The 24,110-nt window shown below is 42.4% G+C and overlaps 1 protein-coding gene across 1 annotated transcript in view; it reads right to left on the bottom strand.

Annotated features, from left to right (window-relative positions):
- Positions 1-24,110, bottom strand: part of plxna3 (plexin A3) — a 193,602-nt gene that overhangs the window by 6,554 nt on the left and 162,938 nt on the right. Inside the window, exons 15-28 of the mRNA XM_053625650.1 lie at positions 24,070-24,110; positions 22,300-22,467; positions 22,085-22,178; positions 19,482-19,721; positions 19,233-19,376; positions 15,104-15,338; positions 13,632-13,774; positions 12,756-13,012; positions 11,550-11,616; positions 9,641-9,787; positions 4,326-4,485; positions 3,334-3,437; positions 3,110-3,206; positions 2,325-2,515 (exon numbers count right to left, since the gene is read on the bottom strand). The exon at positions 24,070-24,110 is cut by the window's right edge and continues 96 nt beyond it. Of these exons, the coding sequence (XP_053481625.1) occupies positions 2,325-2,515; positions 3,110-3,206; positions 3,334-3,437; positions 4,326-4,485; positions 9,641-9,787; positions 11,550-11,616; positions 12,756-13,012; positions 13,632-13,774; positions 15,104-15,338; positions 19,233-19,376; positions 19,482-19,721; positions 22,085-22,178; positions 22,300-22,467; positions 24,070-24,110 (2,088 nt within the window). The remainder of the gene's footprint in view (positions 1-2,324; positions 2,516-3,109; positions 3,207-3,333; positions 3,438-4,325; positions 4,486-9,640; positions 9,788-11,549; positions 11,617-12,755; positions 13,013-13,631; positions 13,775-15,103; positions 15,339-19,232; positions 19,377-19,481; positions 19,722-22,084; positions 22,179-22,299; positions 22,468-24,069) is intronic.

Here is a 24,110-nt window from a genome sequence, read left to right as displayed (position 1 = left end):
GATGGTTGGTTGGATGGATGGATAGAGATATGGATTGATGGTTGGTTGGTTGGATGGATAGAGATATGGACTGATGGTTGGTTGGATGGATGGATAGAGATATGGATTGATGGTTGGCTGGATGGATGATAGAGATATGGATTGATGGTTGGTTGGTTGGATGGATAGAGATATGGATTGATGGTTGGTTGGATGGATGATAGAGATATGGATTGATGGTTTGTTGGATGGATTGATGGATGGATAGAGATATGGATTGATGGTTGGTTGGATGGATTATAGAAATATGGATTGATGGTTGGTTGGATGGATGATAGAGATATGGATTGATGGTTGGTTGGATGGATGATAGAGATATGGATTGATGGTTGGCTGGATGGATGATAGAGATATGGATTGATGGTTGGTTGGTTGGATGGATAGAGATATGGATTGATGGTTGGTTGGATGGATGGATAGAGATATGGATTGATGGTTGGTTGGTTGGATGGATGGATAGAGATATGGATTGATGGTTGGTTGGATGGATGGATAGAGATATGGATTGAGGTTGGTTGGATGGATGGATAGAGATATGGATTGATGGTTGGTTGGATGTATGGATAGAGATATGGATTGATGGCTTGTTGGATGGATGGATGGATAGAGATATGGATTGATGGTTGGCTGGATGGATGATAGAAATATGGATTGATGGTTGGTTGGTTGGATGGATAGAGATATGGATTGATGGTTGGTTGGATGGATGATAGAGATATGGATTGATGGTTTGTTGGATGGATTGATGGATGGATAGAGATATGGATTGATGGTTGGTTGGATGGATTATAGAAATATGGATTGATGGTTGGTTGGATGGATGATAGAGATATGGATTGATGGTTGGTTGGATGGATGATAGAGATATGGATTGATGGTTGGCTGGATGGATGATAGAGATATGGATTGATGGTTGGTTGGTTGGATGGATAGAGATATGGATTGATGGTTGGTTGGATGGATGGATAGAGATATGGATTGATGGTTGGTTGGTTGGATGGATGGATAGAGATATGGATTGATGGTTGGTTGGATGGATGGATAGAGATATGGATTGAGGTTGGTTGGATGGATGGATAGAGATATGGATTGATGGTTGGTTGGATGTATGGATAGAGATATGGATTGATGGCTTGTTGGATGGATGGATGGATAGAGATATGGATTGATGGTTGGCTGGATGGATGATAGAAATATGGATTGATGGTTGGTTGGTTGGATGGATAGAGATATGGATTGATGGTTGGTTGGATGGATGGATAGAGATATGGATTGACGGTTGGTTGGTTGGTTGGATGGATAGAGATATGGATTGATGGTTGGTTGGATGGATGGATAGAGATATGGATTGATGGTTGGTTGGATGGATGGATAGAGATATGGATTGATGGTTGGGTGGATAGATTAAAGGTTGGGCAGACATTTCGATGAATGGATGAATGAATGATTGAATGGATGGGAGATGGATGGAAGAATGGCTGGTTGGATAGATGAATTATTGGTTGGACAAATATTTGCATGAATGTATGAATTAAGGCGGATTTTTGATTGCACAGATGGATGAATTAAATGATAGATGCTGAATGAATGGTTGGACGGATAGATAGCGAGATGAATGAATAGGGAGATGGATGAACAGATGGAAATATGGATAGAGAGATGGATGGTTGGATAGATGGATGTATATATATGAAAGGATGTATCTAAGGATGGATAAATGATGGATGTATGTTCGGAAGTAGAGTTGGAAGGTCGAATAAATCTGATGCTTGGACGATGGCTGTTAAAAGTGTTGGACGGTCGGATGGATAGATGGCTGGCCAGATGTATGATTATATGAATGACTGGATGGTTGATTAGATAGACAAATAAATAGATGGGTAACTACATGAATAGGTTGCTGGATGAATATTGGATGGACAGACAGATAAATGATTGGATGGAGAGGTTTGATGTATGTATGTATAATTTGAGTCTATGGATGGACAAATAAATGAATGGTTGGATGGACAGGTAGATGCTGAATTGATGGATGGATATTGGAGAATAGATGGATGAATGTTGGATGGACATGAATATATAGTGGACTGGATGAATAGAAGCTTTGTTGACTGTTATACATGTCTCTATGTAAGTATGTATGTATGTATGGATGGATGTACGGATGAATGAGACAGTTATTACATAACTATAAATTGGCCTATATGGTAAGTTAAGATTGTAGATATAACAGAGGAAACGTAAGATACACTGCACAGTTCCTGATTTGAACCGTGTGTGAATACCTTCGTGGCCAGAAGGCGTGTGAGGTAAATCTCGGACACCATCTTGCTGCTGCGGTCCCCTTCACGCTGGTCTGCGTGCTCATGGTTTTTCACCAGGTGCCACAGTTTGGTGCCAGTCTCCTGGTCAGGGGTGATCATTGGTGCCCGAGAGCGCAGGCTGTCCGGACTGCTCGAAGTCCTGAGCAAGCTCTCTGTAACAGAACAGCGCATAAAACCCCCACAATGTCAGATAACGGCGGATCATGCCCTCGTACACAATGTACCTTTAGTGAAGAAAATCACTGTCTGGAGTCGTTGTCCTTTTTCAAGTTTACAAGAGCAGCAGCGATTTGTCATACCGAGTATTAAAATGTCTACAGAAACGAAATGTTCCAAAGAAACTAAATTATTCAGCACCGAACAATCTTTCTTATTGTGAAGAGGTTTAACAGTTTCTATCCAACAGGTGCTTCAGCTCAGCCATCAGCAGCCATTTTCAAGTGAGATCACGTCTTTGTGACTCTTTTTGGCTCAATAACTGCCTTTCTGGGACTGAAGGAGGAAAACTGAACGGCGATGAAAACAGTACAATTGCACTGAGCGAGACTTCAAGTAGAATGAATTGACCTTGTCACACAGATCTGAGACGAACGGTGCTGTTTTTCTGAGAATTTTAATCAATAGAGTTGGAGCCGGATCAGTGAAAAGAGGCAATTTCTTGCCAAGACAGCATATGACGGGTAAAAGGAGAAAAAGACAAGGATCTGTCACACTGGAAGTTGATGAGAGAAGAGGAGAGAGCGTACCGTATCGACTGAGTGAGCGCGTAAATGTGAATGAGTTGGCGATGTTGTACGCAGACACTTGCTTCTGAACCAGAGCCACCACTGAGCCATCTGTCACCTGCGCAAAAAAGGGCGGGAAAAAACAACAACAACAACAACCCAGACGAGAGTCAGTAATACAACTAATACAAGACTAATACATCTGTATTGGTCACATGTTTGTCAGAGACACAACGGCGTCCAACCTGGTAATGCGCCAGTGTGTTCAGTCTCTTCCAGTCACTCTCGATCTTTGTGGTGACGTCTTCGTCTTGAAGAATGATTCTGGTGAGTCGGCCCTGTCTCCATTCTAATGAAACAAAATGACAACGAGAGTCGTGGAACACTGACTGAAAGCTAACCACCAATTAGTCTACAGAGTCATTTATGCTAAGTGGATATTATTATTATTAGCATCATTAACATCCTTGTATAAGTAAGCAATAACAGACGAACACAGTGTCCTAATGTCCAAAAATAACAGATGCAAAGATCCATTTTCTCTGCCAAGTCTGTTTTCTGACTTTGAGCCCCTTCAGTAGGTGATATCAAGCTTATATGATAAAAAAAAAACTTCGTTAAGCTTAGATATGTTTTGCTTAATCATAACTGAAGGATATTCAAGTAGCAAAAAAAACCCCAAAATGACAAAATATTTGACCAGCTTTCTACTCCCACACCTCCACAAATCAATAAGCTACCATTATATGATGATCGTTATGGTTGCATCTCAGCGGGTGGTATTTTTGCTTTGCTCTTGTCGCTTTCGGTTAACAACGTTTCCATGCACTATGGCTATTAATAATCCCTTTCCCTGCAATTAAACTTACAGCAAAGAGTAAACGTAGGTTTAAACTGTTATTTTATGCTTGTCGCCATGGCTACATTCCAACGTTACTACATAAATGTTAGGAGTAATGATTTAGAGCTGTGAGTTGACCAGATCTACATTTAGAAACAAACAAACAAACAAACAAACATAATATATCTAGATATGTATATATGCAAATATAATGTTAAGATTTGAACAGCTGGATATAATCGAAACAATGATTATGTGCTGCAGTCGTTAAGGAGGCGGCATAAAGTATAAGAAGCCCCGCTATAAGCTATTTATGATGGAGACCACTGCTAAAGATTTTAAATATTGCATGTCTGTATGAATAAAGCTGCTGTTGGAGATGTGATGTGCTCGTACCGAGGTCCATGTCATCAGCTTGTGGTCTCTGAGAGTATGGGATCCCTTTATACACCGCATCCAGCAGCTTATCTTTCACCTGAGTCACTGTGTCACAGTTCAGCACCTTCACTGGGACCTCGGTGCCGGCGTCTCCCTCCGGAGGAATACACATCAGAGTCTGGGGGACAGAACGATAGCGATGGAAGGATAGAGATTGTTAGCCAGAGTGCAGCAATAATTAGTAAAGAAAGCAGGGTAAAAATAAATGTAGTGAGTGAAATGCATCTGTCCTAATCACAATCACAAAAGTCGCATGCTCATGTTTAGGTCTAAATAAAGATGTCTGCCCGACGGCCTGCATTTCCATTCAAAGGTGAACGTCTCTACGGATTTCGAGGCTGATTGATCCTGGCCCACACCGATCAATCCTCACTCTATTTCAGCGCGATTGATCAACATGTCGGTATAAACATTAACTGTGATGCCGCTGCTGAATACTCAGTCTGCTGGCACGCGGCGTTCAAGGCACAGCACATTCGAAGTCTTTTAGAAAACATTTATAAATCGATTAGGGGGGAAAAAAATAGGAAAGAGCATGTAAGAGCAATGAGTTACAAATGAGAGCATGTAGTTCACACGTTGTAGGCGAAATGGAGTCCAAACAAGTCTGGAAGACACTGAGGGGCAGTTTTCACCTTTCTTTCTTCACCATTATGTATCTTGCAGGTGCTTTTGTTCTTACACGTGAGGTAAAGTCCAATCCAAACATAAAGATGAGCAGAGGAAGATTTAAGATATGCCAGAGCCGTATCTCCCTGCAGTTCTTGCCTGGTTTCCCAGGCAGGGTTGAGCCTGGCCAATACCTGGATGCGAGATCTCCTAGGGAAAACTAAGGTTGCTGCTGGAAGTAGTATTAGTGAGACCAGCAGGGGGCGCTCATCCTGTGGTCTGTGTGGGGTCTAATGCCCCAGTATAGTGACGGGGGCACTATACTGTAAAAACAGCACCGTATTTCGGATGAGACGTTAAACCGAGGTCCTGACTCTCTGTGGTCATTAAAAATCCCAGAACACTTATGGTAAAAGAGTAGGGGTATAACCCCGGGGTCCTGGCGAAATTCCCCCATTGGCCCTTCTCCATCATGGCCCCCTTAATAATCCCCAACCCTGAATTGGCTACATCACTCTTTCCTCTCCACTAATATCTGGTATGCGCTGGGCGTTCTGGCGCACTATGGCTGCTGTCGCATCATCCAGGTGGATGCTACACACTAGTGGTGGGTGAGGAGTTTTCTCCCCCACATAGTGTCTAGAAAAATTAATTCTTTTTCAAGAACCCAGCAGTGGCTTGTAACCTTCAAGTGCAGATCTTTCTGCTGCATTAAAACTAATACACACACTAGAATTAATCTACACTACGTATATGGCCAAATGTTTGTGGACACCTGACCAACCCAACCCATATGTAGACTATGTGCAAACTGTTGCCACGGAGTTGGAAGCACACAGTTGTAAAGGATGACTTTGTATGCTGTAGATTACATTGCAATTTGTCCTTCACTGGAACCAAGAGGCACAAATCTGTTCCAGCATGACAATGCCCTGTGCACATTTAAGCGTCAGGCTAGAGTCTTGAGTGTCAGCGCTTTGTAACAGTAAGAGGTAAAGGTGTAACGTTAGGTTTTCCGACATGGGGAAGTGTTCAGAATGAAGGGCTAGTCCGTTTCTTGGGAACATGACAAGCTGGATTTTTTTTTAAGCTTCAAAAGAGAGAAAAGCTGGTGAGAGAATGACAGTTTATAGCTGCTATAATGTAAACAATAACAGGAACTAACATGTTTCATGAACGTTCCGTAACATTAAACGTAACTATAAAGGATAATCTCTTTTCATCAATCAATAAAAAAAATGTTTGCGCTGGAAAATTGCTGTGGTATAAGGAATAAAATGCCAGCTACATTACAGTCCATTTCACACGATGCTATATTACCTCTCCGTCCCTCTCCGTAAGTATGTTACTGCTGATCACGATTGCCAAGAGCCTTGATATATTTACACAGTGAGGGTTTTCACACATTGCTGCTGGTGGATGTAAATTCATACGAAGGACCTGGGTGCAGTGCTAATCGGGTCATTAGAACAATGCACTTGGCACTTGCGACTTGCTCTCAGTGTCTGCAGCTTCGGTCACTTACTGATCATTAGCGAAAGGTTATAGTAGTCCTAGTTGTCTTCTGGCTCCCCAGTGTGTCCCTTCTAATCGTTTATATGTACAGTGCGCTTATTATTATTCTTACTATTACTACTACTATTAGGGGTCCAAGCACTAAAGGAGTGTAGAATTTTAAACAGGCAAACTGTATAGCTACCATATGTTAATAACATGTTAACGTGTCACGCATATATATATATATACACACTAAATGACTATTATCTTGTAATTTCATGATGACAATCAAAGTTTCGAAAAACTTCGCACTGAATTTTGTGCGAATTGTCCACAAGAGGACGCTTTAACAAAAAGTCACATTTCCTTAAGTGTTTTATTGTGAAAAATAGAAATTTGGTAATGCTTTCTTCTCTAGCTCACACTATTTGAGCATTTCTTCCAAATAAAACGAAACCATAAACGAACATTACCACCGGCTTCTTGACCCAATAAATCCCTTCAGAATGAACGAGCATCGTTAAAATTTTTGTTCATACATGATCATGCATGATTTTTAGGCTTAAGAAGGTGTTAGGGGAAAAAAAAAAGAAAAAAAAAAGAAAAGGAAATTGGCCAAACTGGCAAAACTTTTCATATAGTGCTTGGACAACTATGATTGCTGTTTAGTCGTTATTGTTGTTCTTATTCTTATATTATTTGCTGGACACATCAACAGTCTATAATGTCAATAAAAGATGCAAATTACATTTGTGTAATTCTAATAAATTTTGTTTGAACGAATACAATCTAAGTGGTAAAATGCTGATTTGGGATCAGTTGTTAACGGATCTTTATCCTGACGAATACGACACCGTACGCAGTTGTTCACTCATATGAGACCAGCCATTCTATGCGACTTGACCTTTACAGACACTTCCTGAGGAGCACATGTTTAGGACTAAGTGCTAAGACATCTGCATGGCTGCACCGCCTATCGATTCGACGAAGCCGATCCACGCCGAATCGACAGGCATTGAGCGGTTACTGATCGCCCACAGCTTTAACCGAGACGACTAAACTTCTCTTTCTTTCTCTCTCTCTTTCTACATCAAACAGAATCTCTTGAAAAGATGTTGAAGGTTTCGTGTGAAGAGGTTTTACCTGTAGTACTTTTATAAGGTGCAGGTCATGTGTGTTTAAATAAATCAGTAATGGTTTAAGTGCAGTGTTTCCTGGCAGGGCTGTTTGGAAGGAGACAGAGCCAGAGCATAGGTCTGGTCTTCTTTAATAGGCAGCATGATGAATCGGTGAGTTTGTGTCATTAATGGCTTGGGCAGGTTTAGCTGTTCACTTTCCTTTTGAAGTGCAAGTTGTTGGGCCCCCCCCCCGCGCTTACAAAGTCAAAATGCAATTTTAACCCCTTAAACTCCTGGACTAGTTCTCTGAGCATAGTATTCAGTAGTTCTGAGAAAATATTTAACTTCTTGTAGAAATTTGGTACATTTTCTCTAACCAAGATGTCTCACCATTTCCAAAAGAAAAAAAATACACATATATATATATATAGCTACCAATGTCTTGACCTAAACAACACACCTTAAGGAATAAATAAACATAATGAAAACAAGAAAACAACAATGTAAAAGAAAAGGATTGATCGAATTGGCAGTAATCGCAATTTTTCTGACCGTTTGTGAAAAGTGCTTGGACCCCAATGATTGCCGTTTGGGACTATTATGTTCGTTCATTGTCTCATGTTTCATGGAACTGTGTTCCTGCTTGAAATGTTATGTATAATCGTTACACATAAGAAAGTGTTAAAAATAAACAGGTGGTAATTGCAAAATGTGATCATTTGCGTATAGTGCTTGGACGCCTACTATTGACGTTCGTGATGATATATTTTATAAAGTTATTAATTCATGAAATTAATAGGCATGGCATGTAGATAGGAGAGTGCATGAACGAGATCCACTGATGGCCCCTGGGGTTAACAGATCTGCAAAAACATATTTATGATGTGATTTTTAATTATTTAAACATCATCAATTGTCACACTGGTGAACAAGAGTTAGTTCTGGGGGTAAACCTATTGAGCTTAGATTTAGCAGATTCATTAAAAAAGATCAATTCATGTTGATCAAGAGGTATAGAAAATGGATGGATGGATAGAAGAAGCAGATATAAGGCTGCTGTTTTATTTCTTTATTTATTTAAATATTGAATTAAAATAATAAAGTGCCATAATGGTTTAGCCCCCGAACGGCTGAGTATTTGCTATAACTGGTTAAAAGTACTAATTATGATCATCTTCTAGCTATTATCTAATGAAAATTTTCCATTTACAAGCATGCTACATGTGACTCAAGCCAAACCTGTGTGCATACAATAAACAGTATTATTATGTAGTGTCAAAATTGCTGTAATGAGAAGCATTGCTTAGCATTTTGTATGGCCTTATATTTTAAATGATGTCAGTCTCAGGAAAAAAAAAAACCCCCCACATATATCAGATCAACTTAAGATGAAAAGAAGAATTGCTGTGTATCACTTTGCATCTAAATATCGTCTGGATGCTCATTCCACCTGGTCCTGAGCAGGTCAGACTACTACTCTTCCCACGGATCTCAGAGACACATACTACTACTATTATTTAATCTCCTGCTTATATGAAATGCAATGACGGTACTACAGAAATTGGGCATCTTCATCCGTCCTACAAGCACTTCTCTTTCTTCTGCCCTCTCTGCATTCACCACACGGCCTGTCCTCGTCTGTCTGATGGGCGTCGCCGCTCTGGGAGGCATATATATTTCAGTGGCAGCACAGGAGCTGAAACCTTAGCAACTCATCTATCATGATGGTGGAGAAGGGAGCATGCGCCGAGCCCTGAATAACAGCGGGTTTAAGCTAACCTTCAGACTCCACCGGCTGAATGTTAATGGGAGTAAACGGCACTGCTCGAAAACACTCCCATCGATCCGGTGATCTGTTATAGCTCAGTTATAAGATACATCATTTGCTCCCTATTCGCTCGGGTGTGTATTCGTGTATTGAACCGAAGTCAAACACCTGACCCCAGTGGATCTGCCGGTTGGTGGTTGAGTGAGGGGGGAGGGCTGATGGGAAACGGGAGAGCCATTATGGGAGTTGAGAGAGTGCATACACTCGGGGCACACACTGACCAGCTGCTTGTAGTCGATCTGCTGTCGGATGAGCTTGTCCTCGCTGAGCGAGTAGCGAGCCTCTCCGGTGATGGCGTCGATCGGTCCTTTCTCCATCTGCTGCTTTATCGCGCAGTACAGCATGAAGAGAGGCTCACCTGCACATTCCTCCAGAACGAAACAGAAAAAGAGAGGTGAGAATATCCAAGAATACCCCTAAGGGGTCAAATGTCACAAGCGAGACTCCGGAAAAAGCAATCAAATAGCACTCAAATGTGTCATTTTCATTTTAGTAAGGCATGAAAAAACAAACTAAATGCCATCGAGCCATTCAAATGCATTCATTCCATTATTTATAGACAGGGCAATAAAACACACGGTGCAATTTACAGGTACAAAAATTGATAAGGCCATAAATAAAAGGTACAGAAGATGGGAAATGGAAAAAAAACAGCGTGAGGAAGAGTGGAGGAGACTGAAAGACCAGAGCACAGAGAGACTGTAGATGCCCGATTCACATTCGTTTTTAGATGGCATTTGCAAGGAGCGAAGAACTCGCCAATTATCCACTTAAAAGCTATTGATGACTAAGCAGCGATACTGAGGGAAGGCTGTTATTTAGTCCTTAGGCTAGATCAGCTTGACATTATTAATTACAGCCTGACATCGTGACGCTCACTCGGCTACACATGCACACAGACCCCGAGCGGGGGTTGCGACGGAGTGAGAGAAAGGGAGAGACAGGCAGACAAAGCAAATGAAACAACGGAAGAATGATTAAATACTCGGGCGCAGTTCTTGATTCTGATTGGTCAGAAGGTACTGATTGTTTTTTTTTACATAACAGCAGCACTCACTGCAGTTCCCGGCTGTAATTCTAATGTGTTATCGTTTCTATAGTAACCAGGGGCTTGCATGGTCTCTGGTTAATATACATAAACACGAATTAAAACGTGTTTTAATTCAACAAAGAAAATGTGGATCAGGGAGCCTTGGGCGCCCATGACCCTGTCGCTGGTTCACCATTTGTCCTTCCTTATACACTTTTGGTAGGTACTAACCACTGTATACCGGGAACACCCCACAAGACCTGCCGTTTTGGAGATGCTCTGACGCAGCCGTCTAGCAGTCACAATTTGACCCTTGTCAAAGTCGCTCAGATATTTACGCTTGGCCATTTTTCCTGCTTCCAACACATCAACTTCGAGAACTGACTTCACATGCTGTCTAATATATCCCACCCCTTGACAGGTGCCATTATAATGAGGTAATCAATGGTATTCACTTCACCTGTCAGTGGTTTTAAAGATATGGATGATCGGTGTATTTTATATATATATATATATATATATATATATATATATATATATATATATATATAAAGACATGGTAGCGCTCTGAAATCGAGTCTTGAGTAAGCTTGTGTAATCATTTCTATGTATTTACTCCTGGAGGCCGGGGTGGTGGCCAGAATACTTTAACATCTGCACTGATGGGACTTAAGCATACGTGGCATTCAGCCAGGACTGCATTCTGAGGAGCATTTCTATCCCGGAGCACACAATGGGCCTGATGTTAGCGACCTTAACAGGGCTTCGTCTGAGCAGCTCGACTGCAGCTTTCGGGTAAGGCGAACATTTTGCTCGGGGTTCAGGGAACACCTGACAGGAAGTGGGTTTGGAAGAAGGCCCAGCTGGTCGCTGAGGGATTGTTTTGAGACTGGGGAGAAACTGTGGCATTCCTGAGGCTAAGCCTCAGCCAGATCCATACCATTCCTGCAGAGAGTCACCATGTGAAAGCATTAGCTACCCAGCCATGAGATGTCAAAGCTCAGGCCTGTAAGTGAGTGTTCGTCAAGCTTCAGAGATGACTAATAGATTTAGAGATAAGAAAGAAAGAAAGAAAATTTATGCAGGAAATTCTGGCAAACCTTGAGGAAGCGATGCAGAAGGAACGTGAACCAGTTGGTGAGCATCTTCTCGGCCACGGATTCCGTTCTGCAAAAGAGAGACGCAGCATGTTCACTGTCTGCAAATCCTTTGTTTTATTATTGTCCTCATGGTTTCTCTCATCTTTATGCAGTGTTATTCATTTTTATTGCTGTTCATGCTACTCTGTAATAAGGCAAACAATGGCTCCAAAAGACTCCAAAAGAAAGTGGTGAGACTACCAAGCACACCGTGTTTCAGTCTGGTTTCTGGAAACTTCACCGGCTGAAGAGCTGAGGTACTGCTTGCCTCAGGTGGTGCTTATGTTTCTGTTTAAGTGCTGCTGGCTCTAAATGCAACATTTCACACTAGTGAACATGGAACATAATCAGATTTGACAGGCAAGCTCTGGCCTGGTTTAGAGCTTACTTGACAATTCATTGCTCATTTTTTTTAGGCTTAAAGAGATTCTTCAGGGCCTAAAATGGTGAAATTTGGGGTCCCACAAGGTTCTGTTCTAGGCCCTTTATTATTCTCATTTTATTTTCAGCCCTTTCATTTCTACTCCTTTATTTCCAGGGAAGCGTGCGGAAGATCTTCCCAGGACTCTGGAATTGTGTTTGTTCTGTAAGTGTTTTCAAATCAAGAATAATAATCTATATTTGTTTACAGTTTTCGAGTCTTATATACTTTGTATGATCTGAACTAATTCTAATACATTTATAGTGAAATCATTAACGAGTGCCTGACTGTGAACACTTAGCTTTGCTCTTCTATTTTATAAATAAAGCAATTTGTATTTAATTTTTATTATATAGATGCTATTTTTAACATAAATATATCATTCCCATTGCGAGGGCTGATCAACTCAGCAAAGGATGTGGTGATCCAATCAAATAATTGTGTTTGGATTTGCACGACTTAACTGAGGTTTGGGTTTGAAAGTGTCGAAGCTACTGGTGATCATAGAGAACCCCTTCAAGGCTCCTCTTTCCTCTAATGCCTCAGGAAATCTGTTTCTTTGTTCCCCTCAGAATCTATCTTTGGTATACTCTCACAGCAGGGACACTCTCTGTAGGCTCCTAGCACCCTGACGGCTTTTTCCACAGAACAATTTCATAAAAGGTTGTAAGTAGAAACCCTTTAGGAAAGAACCATCGATCAGAGTCATCTCCCTCTGTTGCGGAGCTCCAAAATGGAAGCCTTACCGTCGCAGAAGTAGCTTGGGATGGTTACGGTTCTCCAGGTTCTTCTCGATGAGGTCGGCCAGAAGCTGCTTGAGCACCACGGTGGCGTACTCCATCCTACCCTGCAGCGCCGCCATGAGAAGAGACGCCACGTTGCCTCGGTCGCGCATGGAGAAAGACCTCTGGGCCTCCAGCGTGTGGATGAACATCAACAGGAACATCTTGTTGTGGAGCAGCTGGCTGAAGAGACGCAAGGCCTTCTCCACGTTAGCTGGAGACTGCGGGGGAAGAAAAGGGGGAGGGGGATGGAGAAAATTAGACGGCAGGATTAAATAACAGGAGAAACAAAGAGCAAATAATGGTTCGGTGGAATGAAGGAAACAGTTGAGAACAATGGGATGAATGAATGAATGTGCTATTTTTCGCCTGACTGCTTCCTGAAGGCAGAATGTCAAGCGCAGTTAAAAATGCCACTGTCAAAGGGCTCGTTCCTTCCTACCGACTATTTTCAAAAAACATTTTTCGGTAGGCATGTCGCTAGACGCCTATTCCACGGGGTCTTTGCGTGGCTGCTGGTTTCGGCATGTGTCAGAGGTTTTAATTAAAAAGCAAGCAGAAAGCGGCATGTTTGCTCTGAAACACACTACTGAGGTAGCGCTGGAGCTTAGGGAGGCTTTTTAAAGCACATCCTAGGGCTTTTATCCTCTTCTTCTACCCCCTGGTGAAGGATTAAAAGAAAAACCAGGGAGGAGGGGAGAGGTTGAGTTCTTGCAACCAACTCACTGCATATCTAAGTGTCAGACAACACCTGGGGAGGGACAGACAGACACAGAGACAGACAGACAGAATGAACTACACCAGGGAGAACTGCTTCTTTAGGCTTGTTTTTAAACTCACATCAAGCTCCTTTAGAACCGGGTGCTCCTCGATTCCAGGGAACATCACTCTCATAGTGTAGGTACGGTACTCTAAGAATGGGATCTTCACGCCATCCATGTCATTGGTCAGCTCTTGGATGTCTGTCTGCAGTTCGGCGAATGCTGGAGGACAGGAAGGTGACGGGGGTACAGTTAGCAAACCACCAAGACAGACAAATCCGATCTGAGCAAAAACTGTAGTCTAATCCATCAGCAAGTCAAATGAACCTTGTGTGTTAGTGTGAGATGAGTGAAATCGCCCTCGTCGCAAATGTGTAAATGCTGAATAAATCTCCCGATACCAAAAAAACAGCTCCGACTTCCGCAACTGCTAAAAGTCTCAACCCAGAAATAAAGCCAGCTTCAAAAGCTAAGCACGCATTATGACATGACCCAGTTCAATCACTCTGTAAAGTCTGCGTCAAAGCCTGCGTCGAGTTCAGACCGGCTGTCGTCTCACGCGCACACAAATGGATTTGCAGTCTGATCGCTGTACAGTGGTGGAAGGTAGCGAAGGCGAGAACAGAGTGTGAATCCTGAGAATCTGAGCGGATGAAGCAGATTTTGTTTTTTTTTTTGCGATCGACTGTAAAGTACAGGTCCGGGCTTCTTCTTTCGCATTAATACATTAGCGACCAATTATAAAGCTTTTAACACACTATTACGCCTGAGAGTTTGGCACTGTGAGGGTGATACTGTAACTACCTGAACCATGAACACTCCAGCGAGGAGCTGGCGGACATTCCACACTTCAGATTTACAATTAATTCACTTAGTGGACACTTTTGTGCAGAAGCAGCTGGAGGAATTTGGGAGTTAAATGCTTTGCTCAAAGTTATAATGGCAGAAAGAAAAATTCACATTTACCGAATCGGAAGTCATGGACATGTCGTTGTTCTCTCTTAATGCTGTATAAACCATTTTAAAGTGTATAAGTAACTAAAGAAACACACACATATGGACTCAGATAATAAAACTTTCATTAAAAGTTAAATAAATAAATAAATAAAAGTATTCAAGAAGCGGTTTATGATTTGTCATGCTCCCCCACCACTCTGCAAGCTGAATCCCCCCTTCAATTTACTCAATAGATCACCTCTGTTATAAACAACTTATACCTTGTGAATTTTTAAGGGGGGGAAAATAGCAGTGGGCGGGGCTAATTGCTGGGCCAGAAAAAAATATAACAAAAAAAATAAAAAGAGACTCAGCAAATACATTTCACAGTAATATTTAAAATCACAGTTTTTCTATAGTATAGTATTTAAAAAAAATGATTTGATTATCACAGGTCTAAAAACATTTTGCAATATTACAAACTGCACCTTTAACTCATGTATCTTACATTTATTTAATTTTTTTTTTAAATCAACGTGAGACTATGTGACTATTTAGGTCTCTAATACGCATATGTACAGTCACAACTACCATCTGAGATGCAGATCGCCTCACCTTCCTTGCACTCCAGTGCTACCCGGGACTCCAGGTTGTCCATCTGGAGCTGCAGGCGTTTGAGCGTGCGATCCGCGTCCCTCGTCTTCCTCTTGTAGGCGATGAGGACGGCGATGATGGCTATGAGGAGGACGCCGCCGCCCGCTCCGATCCCGATGATAGCGGGAAGTGTCAGCGTGCTGTCCGAGTAGATGTGGAGGGTGCCGGGGGAGTACTCCAACCCGCCAACCAAAATCTGAAGAGAAAAAAGAGACAGACAACATTAACACTCATACCCGCTACGTAGCTAGCCAAATTTACAAGTAAGCTAGTAAACACTAATATTTAGCCATTGCAAGCACATGCATTTGTTGTAATAGCAGCTTATTGTAGAATGTTATTTTACTTTTTTTTTTTTTTTTTAATAGAGTGATTTAGCTAACATCCAAGCTAGTTAACCATTTAGCAAGTGAGCTAACATTAGTCTAATAATGATACTGTGTAATTAAAACTACGAGCCAGATTTGTCAGGTAAATATTATATTTAAGCCATGTAGGTAATATTAAGCTACTGCAGTGATAGCTTTTTTTTTTTTTTTTTTGTAACACTAGCTTATATAAAATCATATTTTACTTATTTTAGCTATCCAAGCTAGCAATTTAGCACATCAGCCTTGTTAGGAAGCAAGAGAATTAACATTAGACTGACTATGATATTGTGTAATTAAAGCTAGGAGCCCATTTTGCTAGCAAGCTAATTTATGCTAACTAAATCATTTTGTTCTTCGTGCTGTGATTGAATTCATAATTTTCTCATGACAGCTTTACAAAAGGACCATTGAGTACACTTTACAAACAACACTAACGAGCTAGTTACCTGGTTTTAACAAGGTATTTTTAGCTGCTACAGGAATGGCCTTTCTACATAACAGCATCGTATTTAAAAGTATTTTACATAATATTTATTTTACACCTAGCTAAAGTCCAAGCTAGCCAGCTACAGTAGCTACTTAGCAAGAGTTCTGACTTTCTAACAAGTTTGCTAGCAAGTTAACTAGCATTTCGGTGGTGTCTCATGACAAGTTGGCCATTGGTTGCTAAACACTTGTCACCCAGAAAGATCACATTTACTAGGATGAAACTATAAAGTGTTCACGTTAACTTTATAATTCACTGACTAAGGATTTGGGCTCGGTTTGCCTCAGTTGGAGAACTTGCTGAGTTGCCGAATTGAATGACACGGCTTATGTTTGTTTACCTGAAGTTTTAAAAAACCCCACTGCTCTTTAAAAGGCAGCTAAAGCAGCAACGCAATCCACACTGATAACACACCAGCAGAGCTTCGCTTAATAACTCCTTTTTGTGATGCAGCTCGAATCCCCCACAACAATTGAATCCCTGAGGGTTATAATCAATGGTAAATTATATTATGTGATGCTGTTAAAAACACCATGAGGGGGGGATACGCTAACAATCAGCTCAGCTGGCTGTGTGGCAAAATATATCACAGCCAAATGACAACTAGCAATTATATAATATATTCTGCAGATGGAAAAATACCACGTTGCGCAGAGGTCATTTATTACGTTGTCTAGCAGATGTTCAAGGAAGGATTCGAAGGCCTACAAATTCAGTTGGATTCCAACAGCCCAATTGAGCAGTAATGCGAGGGGCTAGGGGACGGCGTCATCAAGTTATTTTTATGTTCGTCGGCTTTTTTCCATTCTTCTTCTTGGTCATTGCGTTACCATGACAACAGTCTCACAGGACAGACCTCTAAGTCAGTTAGAAAGTTTTTTTTCTATATACATTTCTTCAATATAACATGGCCGAGAACTGCCTACTCAATTTAACGGACACGTCCGACGACCAACAACCCTTCCCTCCTGGTCTTTCAGCCAATGCGTGAGTGTACCTCCTGTACCTCCTGTACTCACCACTACGTGCTTCACCCAAAACTCTTGACTAAGTTTTATGGACAGGATTCTGTGAACGTTTTTAAAACCGGTATCTATACTTTGCCAAGGTGTTCAAAAGCTTGTGAAGAAGTCTAGAGAGACAGTCAGATTGCAACCTTCATGATCCTGAAGCTTGTGGCCAGAAAAGTGCACCAAAAGACATCATATGCGCTGGATCCAACGGGTGGAGCATCTGAGCCCGAGACTACCATGACAAGCAACTGCTATTAAAATAAAAAGGTGTGGATTTTGTTTTTCATTATTGTTGAAACATTTTGTACAACTGGGAATCAGAACTCTAAGGAGAACACCTAACTGTATATGAGCTACACTGATAATATTAAGGCTTCTTTTGATCAGCTACACGCAATAAAACATGCGCTTCTTATCTTGCATTATTACTGTTGCTTCCAGCAACGTCTTTGTGGTGTGTAGCATACAGACACTGAAGAATTTGACTATGGATCTTAACATCCTGTATGTTCTCGTAGCCAGAAGTACTACGAGAATCCAAACGTTTGCCCCTTTATGTAGAACCCTATAACCCATCTGAATGGGTTCAAAGTAGAACCCCTTTAAGAAGTGACGAAACTGTAACTTTCTACATTAGCCATTAGTCATTTTCGTCTCTGATGTTATTGTGATTTTTACCATGCTTATAAACTCCCACCCCTGACACATAACTAACTGTTCAGCAAGCCAAAATAATGCAGGTCAGGACTGACGACTCAGGGGTTTGTGCGTGGCATCATTTCATCACCGTGGCATTGACATGAGCGACTTGATTTTGAAGGCGGCCTTAGTTTTTCTTTTTTCTTGATCTACGACACAGCATTACGGTTTCCTTTTTTCGGCCAATTATAACGGCCAAGTGGAAACGTCTAATGCCTAATTTAAACTTTTGCCAAGAAAGCCTGATCTTTGGGAATATAAGCAGCCCCCAGTTGGATACAGCACACCACTGACATGCCAATCACATGACTTCATGAAAAGTCACAGTGGCGCAGGTGGGACTATAATGAAGCTCCGACCGGCAAGTGTTAGAGCGCTGCTTAGAAACGGGGCCGACTGCGGAGTGATTAGACGGAACTCAGCCTTTCTGTGGCCACACGTCAATTACACGCGGCGTCCTGTCGGCTTTCCCAACGACTTTCACCTTTCCGGTGCTGCCTGCGCGCTGCGTGGCTGCATGAATTATGGTGGTAGGGGATGAGCGAAGAACAAAGGGAAGCCCAGAGAGATGTCGATACGTATCGGGTCATTAGACGACTGATTTCTGCGCACTATTAAGCTCTCTATAATTCTTGCTCCTCCTTTTTTACCCTTATCTTTCTTACCGGCCTTAATAGAGAGAGAGAGAGAGAGAGAGAGAGAGAGAGAGAGAAAGATAGAGACAAGCTGTGACTCAGAAGAACCTCCGATATCTCACTGGATCCTAATCTCCTCTTTGATTTGCACCCGGCCCGTGACTCCTCTCATCGATCACGAGGGAGTTGGATGCTGTGCTGAATTAGTCGGGCAGATGGAATCTCAGAGCTGTGGTGAAGAAAGAAAGGGGCGGGGACGACGGAGCTGGGTGGAATTGATCCGTTTTAATGACACTGAATGCCCGGGACTGTAATTACAGGGATACCTGACAGCATTCTGACAAATATTTACGGTCAACAAGAAAACGCAGCATCATCATCATCGTCGTCGTCGTCGTCAAACGAGAGACGCGTTTTGGGTCCCTTTTGAGCATGATTCCTTCCGTCACTCCTCCTTCCCTCCCTATCTCGCTCGCTCGCACACTCGTCTCGTCCTCTCCGCGTGTCAGATTTTGAAGGGACTCGTCTCATGGCTCGAAGATTATGAGGGGAAAGTGCTTGGATCAGCACGTCTCCCAAATCGTGATAAATACCTAACGTGCGGCGAGGTCGATCTTTACGTGCTGTGAATTAGCATAAAAATTAGCATTCCAAACGTAAAAAAATGTATAATAATAAATGCCACGACGTCCGGCCCTGTTAGGATTTGATTAAGTGAGACGCATGGTCTCTGCGTTCACGCAAATCAAACATTCAGCGGTTCTGTCTGCTTGCAGCCGCGCATCCATTTTCCGCCGTGTTTATTAGCGAACACGGTGAAATAAAAGCACGGTCATAAATTCCGACTACGTTGCAGACGTTGCGCATTGCGTCTTTACGACTTACCAGGACACGCTGCTCTCCGGTAAGGTCTGGCGAATCACAGAGCAGCTGAGACTCGGAGACAGTTAGCAGACACGGGGTTTCTCCAATCATCACGGAGTAATTCAGGCGGGCGTTCCCGGGGGCGGGAGGAATCAGGTTTTTACCCTAGTGTAAAGAAAATGTATGTGTGTATTATTGTTGACTACTATTACACTTGACTGTAAGATGGGAAACCAGAAATCAAGAAAAAAAATAATAAAATAGGGCTACCTTAAGGATTATAGGAGATCCAGGCTTGACCTCCAGTATCCCGGCGTTCCCGAGCGGGTCAAAGGTCGGGTTGGGATAATAGGTAAAAGGAGTGCCGTTGAGGATGAGGAGAGAGGACACGTGGTCCAGGATAAGGCCGAACTCGTCGGGATGAAGGCCGCTCTCGGGCACCTGTCGCTTTGTGTAGACAATAGGAGGAGCGAGGCAGGTCATAGTGGAGTCGTTTACCACCGTACACACCTGAAGGAGAACCAGAAAGATTGTTTTTACGGCTGAGCTGGAGTGACAGTAGTGAAAGCATAAAAATCGGTTATAACTAGATTAGTATTAGGATTGTTAATGTGTCGTGGTTTCATGGTTAGTCATGGTGTTACCTTGCTGGAGGCTTTTTCAAAATACAGGGGCTATACAGCGACTGCCTAATGCTGTAACCGCGTGACATTGCTACCTCTGCTGCCACTCCTAGCATATCTGTAACTTTCTCACACACGACATCTGTCTAACTCACTAGTGCTAGTTTGTTTTATTCTTCACTGCTTTCCTTGCAGCCAAGCCCTCTTTCAGCTTATGCAACAGCATGAAACATGGTAATGTAAACATCACTCTCAAAAAGGGGTCTGATTTTGATTCGTTCATTACTGTTTGCAATGAACGAGTAAAACAAAAGCAATCGAAATAATTCAACACAACGAAGGCTTCAGGTGTTTTCCACAAATTCACCCGAAAATGCAACTTATAGTGATTTCTCCAGGTTCAAAATGATTCAACCCCCTGAATAGAATCCCTCACAACAGCACAAATATGCAAAACAGGTGTTGTCTCAAGCACCCCGATCCAACTAATCAAGGGCTTCATTAGTCGCACTAGGTGTGCTTGATACATGAAATACCTGAACTGGGCAGAAGGATAGATTAAATGGCAGCACTTAAACCTCAGCAGGAAGTGTGTGTTATTGTTGTTGTTTATCGTGCCTCTCTCTACATTACCTTCCTTCCCACTCAATTGCTCAGTCACAGGAGCTCTACGGGAGACCTGATTGGCTGACAGATCAAGGAAGCAGGAATCCTATCGATTCTCCGGCTCTGAGCGTGCAATTTGATTGGCCCACACCTCCAGGGACGGAATCCTTATTGGCTGACTGGAGCATTTATCTCAGACTCGAATAATAAAGCATCATGAGAAGCGAGGACATACCATTACACGTACACACTCACTCGGGGCGGTCAAATTCAACGGAAACTATCAATGGCTACAACCAGATTTCAACTGTGTACACACACCCACACGGATGTGCACTTCACAATAAAGTTTTCTTATCATTTTCGTACGTTCCTCTCAGTCATTCTAGCGATTTGAGCCTAGAGGACATTTGAATGAGGTCAGGTTTGTATGATTTCTCTCTACAACAGTAACCACATTTCATTCCTCAAGCATGCTAAATTTAGGCATTTTGTTAATAAAACCAGACGCCACTGAGCATTTTACTACATAAAATTACAGCTGCGTTTACACACGCCTTGCAGAATCTGCAAAATGTTAACAATTTATTCATCTTTTTTAAAATAAGACGGATCATAAGAATTGCATTTAGTTGTTTATTTAGTCCTGCCCTGAAGAAGCTATTTCACATAACAGATGTTTACATATAGTCCACAAGACACAATAATAACCGAATTTCCACAAATGAACCAGTTCAAAAGTTTACACGCGCTCGATTGTTAATACCGTGTGTCGTTACCTGGATGATCGACGACCTGATGTTTTTATGCTTTGTGAGAGTTCTTCACGAGTCCCTTGTTTATCCTGAGCAGTTAAACTGCCCACTGTCCTTCAGAATAAATCCTCCAGGTCCTGCACATTCTTTACTCTTCCACCCTCTTCTACACATTTAACCCCTTTCCAGCGGCGGCTATATGATGCCGAGATCCGTCTTTTCACACCGAGGACAACCGAGGGACTCGTACACGAGTCCTATTACAAAAGGTGCAAACGTTCACTGATTCTCAAGAAGGTAACACGATTCATTAAGAGCAGAGGGTGTGTAAACTTTTGAACAGGATGATCTGTGTAAATTATTTTGTCTTCTGGGAAACACGTAAATATCTTACGTAGCTCCTGATGGGCGCTACTAAATAAAATAAAATAATAATAATTTTAAAAAAATGCAATTTTTATGACCCCTTTTATTTAAAAAAAATTTAAAATGATTAACATTTAGCAGATTCTGCAAGACGTATGTAGACTTATGCCCTCAACTGTAAAATCCACCCTGCTTTATCCGCCTGAGTGGCATTACATCTTCAATAATACAAACGTCGCTTTGGACGGCTGCTAATAAGCATGCTTTATTACACTTCATACTGGAGCATCGCATGATTTACTCTAACGCATCTGGAATCGTGAAAAAAACCTCTCCTGCCTCTATTTTCAACCAAATCCATTTTCTTACATGAAATTAAAAGCTACTCTCTCCTGCTTTATGCCCTCCAGGTCTTTAATAAATGTAAAACACATGGAAAGTGAGTGATAATTAGCCTCCAAAACCCAGAAGGTCGTTTCGGTGGTTTTCCTGTTTTAGAAATAGCTGGAGGGTGTGGGCTTACGTTGGTGGTCTCCACGCCGCTGTATTTGGCCCTGACTTTGGGCTCCTGGATGGTGAGCAGGTGTGTTCCAGTCACCGTCAGAGCCGTGCTGCCGCTGTAGAGACGAGACACATGTTGTTGCTCATCTGCTCTTGAGATTTCACATTCTCCATGCATGTACGTACTGTGTGTACAGGATGCGTGAGCGTTTAAGTGTGTGTGCTGCGAGTTCTCACTTGATGATGCTCCAGTTGGGCTCGATGCTGAGGATGCTGGGATCCTCGGTGTAGATGTAACGCAGGTCGCTGTTGATTTCGGCTTTATCTATGAACAGCTTTATGGACACGGCTCCCGAGCTCAACGCAGAGGCCGGGGTCACACACACGATCTCGTGCATCGTTCTCCTGTTTGAGAGAAACAAAAGGATTTCATAAGTTGTGTATATTTTCCACACACAAGGTGTTGAACTCGTCTTATTTAATTAGAGGACCTGCGTTGGTCTCAATAACTACAATACATTTTTACTCAAGCTTAGTAAAAAAAAAACGAAAAGAAAAAAAAAGGAGGCGTCAATCCCAATAATTGTGTCTGTCAGTACCAATTATAAGAGGTGTGACCTCTGTGCCTCTCAGATCCAGGAAATGGAGGCAGTGTCTTTGTGCCCATGAGTATCAGTGAAGGAGGGGTGTTCTTTGTGTCTGTCAGCATCAATGAAGAGGTGTGGCCTTTGTGTCTGTCAGCATCAACAACCGGGGGTGTAGCCCCTGTGCTTGTCAGGCACAGTAAAAGAAGGTGTGGCCCCTGTTCCTCTTTACCACAATAAAAAGAGGTGCGGCCTTTGCGCCTGTTAGTATAAATTTAGTAGGCGTGGACTTTGCCCCATCAGTAGAAATTTAGAAGGCGTGGCCCTTGTGCCCGTCAATATAAATTTAGAAGGCGTGGCCTTTGTGCCTGTCAGTATCGGTGAAGGAGGTGTGGCCTTTGTGACTGTCAGTATCAACGATGGGGGCGTGGCCCCTGTGCTTGTCAGGTACAGTAAAAGGAGATGTGGCCCCTGTTCCTCTTCACCACAATAAAAAGAGGTGTGGCCTTTGCACCTGTCAGTATAAATTGAAAAGGCGTGGCCTTTGCCCCATCAGTATCGGTGAAGGAGGTGTGGCCTTTGCGACCGTCAGTCCCAGTAAAAGGAGGCGTGGCCTCGCTGCCTTTCAGTCTTTCAGAAACAGAGACAGGAGTTCTCAAATCTTCTTTCAGGATGAAAGCTATTAGTATGATATTGATTTACGCTGTATTGCATCATATTTCACTGCACTGTATCTCACTGATACTGCGTGCTAAATGGTGTTATATTGAGTCATTATGCCTCAAATGTCCAGTTTATCATCTATCCAATGAGAGATACAGACCCTAACTTGCTTCTGGCTGATTACGCACATTACAGTCACGCGTTAACAATTTTCCTTTCACACCAAATGGAGTTGATGAGCAGAGATGAGTTCAGTGTCTAATGTCTTTAGCTTTGTACTGGAGCTACATGGAAAAATTAGCTAATATGTAAGAAACGCTTACAGCTAAGTTTTGTGGAATTGTGTACGTTTTATTTTTTAGCCTCAAGGATGTAGTCCTTTAATTTTCATTAGAGCACTGTATGATTTTGTATTCAGCATTTCTGATGGATTTGTTTGGCTTTTTTACCACGGTAAACAAACTCTTTGTCCCTGACTGATGTCCTGAACCGCAGCAGGACGGGTCCACTCATGCAGGGCGGTGTGTGATTACATCCAGCCACGCAGCGGAGCCCCCGCATTTAGCCCTGCTATGACATTTACTCTGACTGACATACAGCGGTATCAGTGTGGACTTCTTTTTGCTGTTTGGTCTCGCACTGTATATTTGTCTCATCATGACACGCAGCAGTGAGCTTGGAGAGTGTGAGCAGAGGGTGTTCCGGCTGTAAACAGACTGCGGAGCGGTCAGTAACCCATCCCTCTCGATGAACTCCTCACCTGACAAACACGCACGTCTCCTGGGCCAGGAACACCGTGAC

Source organism: Ictalurus furcatus, chromosome 5 (genome assembly GCF_023375685.1).
Source record: "Ictalurus furcatus strain D&B chromosome 5, Billie_1.0, whole genome shotgun sequence".
NCBI lineage: Eukaryota > Metazoa > Chordata > Actinopteri > Siluriformes > Ictaluridae > Ictalurus > Ictalurus furcatus.
The sequence above is the reverse complement of the archived record's forward strand: the minus strand, read 5'-3'. Positions and strand labels throughout refer to the sequence as shown.